Genomic DNA, 8,558 nt, shown 5'->3' with positions numbered 1-8,558 from the left:
GTTATGTGTGTCCACAAATATGACACAAAAGTCTAGAGGATTGGAGCATAGAGGCCATTGCACTGGTATTAATGTACCACAAAAAAAGAATAAAAATAAAAGAATAAAATGTATTTATATTATTTTACTTGTGTGTGTCTGTGCAAATTGTTTTGCAGAGCATTTTTCCATGTACACAAATCTGAACGTTTTTCAGCTATTGTTTAGCATATAAGAGTAAGATGACATGCATCATCATCCTGCACATGCTAAAATTATATCTAAATATGTTACAATTTAAAGGTAAATCCTTATTGTCTTCAAGGGGGGCATGGTTGTTTTTACTATTTTGGTAATACTTTAAATGACCACTATTGAGCAATGTTGTCTCAAAAGTTTTGTTAAATCCATCTTTTTACTTGACAATATTGTCATTTTATTGTCTATACTCATGTTAATGTTTATTGTGTAATTGATTAATGTTTGTTAATTTTATTAATAAAGTCTTATGAAGTGTAACTAATGTTTTAGTTGAATCCCCAAATATAAGACTTTCATCATCAAACCTCATTCAGTCATTTCTATAGAAATCATTACACAACTAAAGCCACAGAAATAGACATGTTATTGGTGACAACAAAACAGTTTTCCTGTATTGCGACAACAGACAATGAAACAATTATTACCTTATGTTTGCAGTTTTGTGAGTATTTTTTGTCCTGGACAACAAAAATCATTATTGAAATGATAAATATTATAATACTGTAGGTCTAAGCTGTTGGAATATATATCACTGCCAAATGGTTTTTAATTTTAATTTGTAGCAAATACATTTATATCGAAGTTTGAGATAATTTTAGATGCATTTTATTTCCTGAATCCATAAAAGTAACATGTTTTGGTCAAGCAACATGGCATTTCGTTGGAAACTATGGTTACCATAGTAGTACACTCGTTAGGTCATATGTGGGCAGTAACCTACGGAATTTCATACGACTATTGAGAGCGCGCATGCGCAGTGCAACTTTTCCGCATTGGGCTCCTTCACGCTTCCTCATTGACAGCGCCTAAAGGAAGAAAGCAGCGTTCCCCTGTTTCATTTGCAGTTTTATACCGCTTTTACGTACTATTGACATCTTAAATAACTCGGAAGACTTCTTTAAAAGTCTTGGAAAGTTCAGAAATGTCAAAGCCTCCCCCCAAACCAGCTAAACCAGGTAAGAGGTGCGCGTGGAGGAAAACGCCTCGGCAAACCTACTAACGTTTCATTATATATTCACGTCGTTTTGCGTTGTTTCGTTGTTTGATAGCTATACAAACACTCCGATATTCGATGTCATACAATGAAATCTATATAAGAGCATGCAATTCTATGTGTTAGAGAACTTTCTCCTGCGGGTGGAGTTTGGCGTTTCTCCAGCAAGGCAACTTTTTTGCGCTTTTAGGCTTTTCAAACGATTGTTAACATGCGTAAAACCACCACCACATCTTAGCTTCATTGTTCAATCAACAAGTCATAAAGAGTGAAACGACTTTCCACAGATGGCAGGATTGGGTTTGGAAAGAGAAAATCACTCACGCCAGCCATTATCTGTGTTTCAAAACCTAGTGATCCGATATATTTGATTGATTTCCGAAATATCAAGAACGCGCATTTGGTCAGCTCGATGCACACTGCATTTTTGTGCGTAATCGGTGCTTTCTGAGTCGGCTGAGCCAAACAATGATGCCCAAAATGCTGTCTAGATAGTTTGCTCAACGGTTTTGAGTCACTGCCATTGACTTCCAGTGACCAGTTACTTCCCTAAATGAAAGAGCAGCTTCTCTGTGCTTAGTGTGCAAAATAACACTACATTTGGACTTGTGATTTATTTAAGCTGATGTTGTGCATTCTGTCAGTTAAGAGATATGTGCGGTGGGAAGAGGGAAAACTAATATTGTTTGTTCACAAATGATACAAACCAGATTTCGACAACAAAATCTTCAGACTACAAAACTTAAATACAAGGTGCATTATATGACTATTATTTTTATTATTAATTATGCAGTTATTTTATGGAAAATCATTTGAATGGTCTTAAGTACCCAAATTTATTTTTATTTTAGTTTATAACTGAATATTTAGATGCTTATTGGTCTCTAGCTGTACAGTAGGATGTCCTCTTAATAGTTTACTCCATATGTGGGTCTGCGAAGTCCACCATGCAAATTTTACCATTTGCGTAGGATGGAATATTTGGAATATTTAACACATAATGTTTAGAAGTGGCCAAGGCTGCCAGAGTGTTTCCATTTCAAAGCCAGATCTGTAGGGAGTTTGGGAGGAGCCAGTTGGATCCCACAACTTTTGGTTGTTACAGGGCGAATGGAAATACCTCTGCAGCAAGGAAATGCCCTTTGTTGGGCTTATAATGGTTTGTTTATTTATATATTTTGGCCTCAGGGCTTGGGTTCCTCTGGCTCGGAGGCATACACACATTTCTGTGTCATGTGGTTTGCCTTGCGTTTGAGCCACGTTTAGTTCTGAATCCGGATACTGATACCTGGCTGTAGATGTGATGGTGTTTTGCATATGGATGGGCTGATAGGTGAAGATAAGGATTTAACAGGTGAAGACTGTTTTACCTGTAAACAGGTGGACCTAAAATGTGTATAAAATGCTTCAGTGTACAATTATCAGATTTCCTGTATATTATCACTTGAAATATAGAATTAACATCGATATGTGTGTTATGTGTGTTTTAAACAGGTCAGGTCAAGGTGTTCAGGGCTTTATTCACCTTTGACCCAAGGACGGTGAGTTTTATTCTTTCAACCTTAATTTGAGCCATTTCCCTTTTATTTGCGTTTTTTGATTGTTTTAGCTAGACTGGATTGAGCTCATCATGTATATTTTCCTCTTTTTCAGCCAGATGAACTGTACTTTGAGGAAGGAGACATTCTGTACATCTCAGATACCGTACGTTTATGATCTCTCTTGATACTGTTTGGAAGTACTGATACTTCCTCCTGTTATTATGCAGAACAGATATTCGTGACTTCCATGATTTTCTAGTGATTTCTGGGTTTATTTTTTAGAGTGACAGTAACTGGTGGAAAGGGACATGCAGGGGAAGGACTGGTCTTATTCCCAGTAATTACGGTAAGGAAAGCAAGTGGCAAACTAAAACCTACAAACCATCAATCCTTTACTAGTACATCTGAAAGAATTTTTAGCTTTTGTTAAACAAAATGTGTATAATATGTGACATTTACAGACTTTTATGGTGTCAGGAAAGTTTTATTAGAGATAATCAGTGGTGCAACTATAACTATTGCGTACATACTTGGGGTTAGGGATTGGAACGAATCCCAGCCTTAAGTATCAAATCTTTTCATGTGTTTTTATTATTTATAAGTGAACAGACTTTTGCCTGGCAGAAAATAAAATGGGTGAAAATATGATGTAGTCTCAAGGCATTGCCATTGGTATGCATGCATCTTTCAGAGTATCATTCTTGTGTTGATGGGATTTGTCTTTTCTCAGTGGCTGAACAAGCAGAGTCCATAGACAACCCCATGCATGAAGCAGCCAAGCGAGGTACTCAAATACAGACCCATCTAGCATTTTGTTTGTTTGTTAACATGGTGAAACAATCAAATGTTTTGTGTGTGAATGCAGGTAATCTGAGCTGGCTCAGAGAGTGTTTGGATAATAAGGTTGGCATCAACGGACTGGACAAAGCAGGGAACACTGCTCTCTACTGGGCCTGTCACGGAGGGCATAAAGGTAAAAGATGCACACATTGGTAAAAACATATGCTTTGACTATTTTCAAATGCTAATATCTGAGGCGCAGCAGTAGCTAGGGCTGCTCGATTATGGAAAAAATCATAATCACTTTGTTTTCACAAAATTAATCACAAAATTATTTTGGTCAGTATTGAAATCACGATTATGTAACACGATTATTTCACATGACTTTGGGAACGTGTTAAAAAGACACCTTTCAACAATTCTTAAAAAATCGAAATATGAACATTTATTGTACTTTTTGAACTATTAAAATAAATAATATAACAGATAATACTTCAATAAGTATTTTAATTTTCCTGCAGGTCTACCACTTATATTGCGGTAAATTCCCCCGCATTCATTGCAAGTACAGTCGCTACTTTAGCAAGTAGATTGCATGAGTAGACAAGCCTAAATTAATCCACAGATTATAAAATCAAATCAATCATTTTAAAACTTTCTCCAAGACGCAATTTCACAAACCGCTTGAGTGTTCAGCGGTGCTGGGTCTTCTCTCTCTCTCTCTCTCTCGGTCTCTCAAAATGGGTTGGACAATGGACAAGGCAAGCGTCGAAACTACACTCTCGCGTTTAGGAGTCGGGACATGACGGAATTGTCACTTGCACAATCGGGCCAGCATTGCATCATAACTAAAGTTGATTATTTTCACTTCTTTAAGTCTTATCAGTTTAAACATTCAAGCTCAGAGAGTTTATGGCTTCGGGAGGGGCGGATGTGCGCGTGTCATTCAGAACACAAGACTCCAGTAGTATATATGTTCCTGCAAAACAGAACATGGCAAAATAATCGTTTTTACTCAATTGTACTATTTTGGTGATCGTTGGGAGCTGAAATCGAAATTCAATTAATTGCACAGCCCTAGCAGTAGCGCCATGGCTCCAGACTGCAACCAAACCTGCCGGTGCAACTAAATTGTGTTAGAGGTCGCACCGGTGCCACCACCACGTTGCCCAACTGACAAGAGCTGTCTTTTATGTTGAATATGGGAAATAGCAAACGAAACGAAACAAAACTGCGCTACTCGTTTGAGGTGCGCAGACTGTTTATCAGCTCGGAGCAATGATAACGCAGCGCGAGTTCAGAACAGGTATTCGTGCGCCGATCTTGATCACATGACACTGTTACTACTGCTAAAAATCAACAACATCGTAGCAAGATTTAGTGGGACTTTCCCACAGAATTCTCTGTTAAAAACCCCAGGTATCATATCAAACAGCGCTGATGTGGAAACCAAAAGAAAAATTGTGCCAGGAATGAACAAGTTATAGAAGGCTTTTCAATCAACAAATCACCAACATCTGCCGTAGATTTAACGTAGCAACACTAACTGAAACCGTGGTGTTGTGACAGAAATAGACAAATGTTTTTATACATTATTCATCTCAGGATACGTACTACCTTTTAAGAGTGAAATTCAAGCACTTTTCAAGGGCTTCACACTTTGTCCAGCACTTCAAAGCTCTAAATATTATACATTTTTAATGTGATGATTTGTAAAACTAAAAGTTTTTAATAAACTTTAGTAAGTTGTTTATAAATGTTAATAAAAGTTGCTACTGCTCTCAAATGTTAGTCTGGAGCCCTGAGCGCACAAGTTTACCCCAAAAAGGAATAACATTTTGTCAAATAATGGCACATAAAAGCACCATAAATACATGTTATGCAAACAAATGAGTAAAATTAATAAAAAGTTTGTTCTTAGATGTGGTGGAGATTCTGCTGAGTCAGCCGAACTGTGAGCTCAATCAGCAGGTACGTCTAATGTTGGTTAAAATGTTTCAGACAAATCACTGTTCCTGAGATCAAAGTCGTTTCATTGGAATTTGTTGATATGCACAATGAGATCAGCTTACAAAGGTGTGTATGCAAAAGTGATAGCAAAATAATTTTTTCGGAAATGGAACCAATGCTGAAAGTTCTTCATTTTTGACTCAATGTATAATTTAAATGACGTGTGTTCATTTCCACAACAGAATAAACTGGGAGACACGGCTCTACACGCAGCTGCCTGGAAGGGTTATTCAGATATAGTTGAGATGTTGCTCAATAAAAGTAAGTAAATACGATTTTCCTCATAAACGCATTTGTTTTCTTGTGTATAATAAAAAGGTTGGTAAACGTATTCATATGTGAAGTCGTACTACAAGTGACCTAGTTTTGTTGAGACACATGTTTGTAATATATCAAGTACCAAGTTGTGGTGTGTTTTTGCTCACCCTCAAAACGTGACAATTTTAACAGGCTATATATAAATATCTGTGGGGTATTTTGAGCTGAAACTTCACATACATACTCTGGGGACATCAGAGACTAATTTTACATCTTGTGAAAAGGGCATTATACCACCCCTTTAAATCTGGCAATTTTACATTTCAACTAATTGTTTTGATTCCCTTGTCACCCCTGTCCTTTTTAAAAGAGTCTTAGAAGTGTAAAATCTTTGACTTGTAAGCGTGAATGAGTGTCCTGCTACATGGAGACGGTACTGACCTAAGTAAGTACTGGGTAATATAAGGTAACAATAAGGGTTAAGGTTAGGTTTGGGGATAGGTTCAGGGTTTCTACTTAGTTATTATGTGTGTGTGTGTGTGTATAAAATAAAGCGCTACCCATTTCGGACCATATTTTTGTAAGGCTGGCAGTAGTGCATGACAACGAAAATTTCAATAAGCAAATATAGGTTGACAACACTGCAGAGTCAAGCCACAACACAATGGAAACACAGCAAAATACCACGGAAATGCTCTCATTCTTTCCTTGGCCACTATAGAGATTGCGTCAAAGCTATTACTTGAGGTAATGGTCTGATGAAATCCAAATTTTGGACTTTTTTTTTTACTGTAGTACCAAACTTTTTTTATAACCCCCTTCAACTGCATTTATTGGTTTTGAAATGATTTATATATTTTATTTATATAGCGATGTGAATTTAAAGTGTTATTTAAAAAGATTGGTGCACTAAAAGCTTTTTAATTTTATTAGACCATTATTACCTATAGCACAAATTTTAGCTTAAAAGCTTTGTTTACGTGCCCGGGAATTGCCAATAATATGTGCAAAGTAAAAAAGCATTGGTATGGTAAAAATGGTAACAGATTTGGATTTCTTTAGGCCATTGCAACTAGTATGAAGCCTGCATGTTAACTTTAACACACGCTCTATGGTGGCTGAGTGAAATAGGCTGATTGGTTGTGATCTGCAGCTGCATGTTCAATATTGTTTCATTGTTTTTATTGCGTCTGTGTTCATATTGTAGATGCCGGGACAGATGTCCTCAACAACGAGAAAAAGACAGCTCTGGAAATGGCCACCAATGCACAATGTGCCTCTCTGCTGAAGAGGAAACTGGGAGGAGGTGAGTCAAAAGGCGTCTCCTTTCAGTTACCTCCTAAAGATATCACTTCCTGTGAGAACAAGTCACACAACTGTGTGTCTGTTGGATTTACAGTGATTCTGCGCACCCACAGCAATGCAGAGGAGTATCTCGATGATGAAGACTCTGACTGAGAGAAGAGCAGCACTAATGAAGTCCATTCATTCCTACATTCATTCCAGCACAAACCATCACATGTATATAGTTCAGATATCTATGCGAGAAACATTACTTACAAAAGTTGGGAGGATATGAAAGCTGGTTGCCGTTGTCTGATTGGCTCAACTTTTCTTCTTTATTCCAGTTCATTGTTAAAAGTATTGCAGTACTTACATGTTTAGGATGGACACAGTGAACATTTGTTCTTCTACTTGCTGCTCCTCTCTTAACTGTATTTATTCCGTAGAACTGTCTTTATGATTTTAAAGTGCCTTCTTTTAACAGGAAAATCACCCAGAACATCTCAAAGCCCTGGGTCTTTTATTCCAATAGTTTTATGCACGTGTGGGTAAGCGTGTGCGCCCCTGAGCATTTTACCTTTTTAATTTTGGTTTGTGTGTATGTGTATCAAGATGTTCTTTGATAGAGTGGCATGTAAATCTAAATATTACAACTATGCAAATAAATCAGTGGCCTTTGCTTGATATGCAATACTCAAGCTTGGAGCTTGAATGCATAGTTATTTGAAAGTGTCCTCTTTTGATCTTGTGTGCATTCATTTAGCCTTATTTTATTAGGTTAAAAAAAGGGTAGTTGGCTTTTTTTCAATATCAAGATTTTTTATTACAAGTTTAGATGCTGCCATTTCAAAGTATTTCACCACTTTTAATATAAAAATGATATAGCCTATAAAGCATAGACTGTAAAGGCATACTAGGGAAGAATACATTTCAATCTTACTCTCCAAATTGCATGATGAAACTGAGGATGTTGAATGATAATAAAAAATTATTCATCAAAATTACAGATTTTTCTATATTTTCAACATGGTATAAGACACAAAGTTCGTTCAAATACCTTAAAAACAAGTGTGTTTTCGCTGTGGTTCCTTTTACTAAAATAATAAAGCGTTTTTATAAACGTTTGTATTTGAGAGCAACAGTGCGATTCATGCCAATGTATTACAATCACTCTTAGTTAATTTATCCAGCTTAACTGTAGTTAAAGCCCATCTTAATTCAATGTTATTAATCAATTTGCTTAAATTTTTTAAAGAAGAAATTTATATAATTTGTCGTGAAAAGACTCGCCTCAGATACTCGCGCCATTTTGCTGATGCATGCTCATGCTGCTGGAGAGTAGAGAAAGCTTGCGCATTTAAAAATGAATTAGCAATTTACTTAAATAAAATTATTAGGAAGTGTTGAAAATAACCTAACTATAAAATTCAACTGTCCAACTCTCACCGAAA

The 8,558-nt window shown here is 36.5% G+C and overlaps 1 protein-coding gene across 1 annotated transcript; it reads left to right on the top strand.

Moving 5' to 3' along the window:
• Positions 1-890: 890 nt before the first annotated feature.
• ostf1 (osteoclast stimulating factor 1) lies at positions 891-7,823 on the top strand. Its single transcript, XM_084114587.1, has 10 exons — positions 891-1,196; positions 2,729-2,775; positions 2,888-2,938; positions 3,058-3,121; positions 3,506-3,559; positions 3,641-3,748; positions 5,477-5,526; positions 5,748-5,826; positions 7,031-7,129; positions 7,223-7,823. Exons 1-10 carry the CDS (start codon positions 1,163-1,165, stop codon positions 7,279-7,281), a joined length of 645 nt encoding a protein of 214 aa, XP_083970713.1. The 5' UTR covers positions 891-1,162; the 3' UTR covers positions 7,282-7,823.
• Positions 7,824-8,558: the final 735 nt, after the last annotated feature.

The sequence above is a fragment of the Abramis brama genome, assembly GCF_963993115.1.
Source record: "Abramis brama genome assembly, chromosome: 5".
NCBI lineage: Eukaryota > Metazoa > Chordata > Actinopteri > Cypriniformes > Leuciscidae > Abramis > Abramis brama.
Note: the sequence above shows the minus strand (reverse complement) of the source record. Positions and strands in the feature narration are given on the sequence as shown.

What these genes read in the sequence shown, in the direction of transcription:
- ostf1 (XM_084114587.1), top strand. Translation starts at nt 1,163, where the DNA reads ATGTCAAAGCCTCCCCCCAAACCAGCTAAACCAG. An exon ending in TTCTGTACATCTCAGATACC is followed by an intron (nt 2,939 to 3,057) that starts GTACGTTTATGA and finishes TTTATTTTTTAG; the next exon opens with AGTGACAGTAACTGGTGGAA. An exon ending in CTGTCACGGAGGGCATAAAG is followed by an intron (nt 3,749 to 5,476) that starts GTAAAAGATGCA and finishes GTTTGTTCTTAG; the next exon opens with ATGTGGTGGAGATTCTGCTG.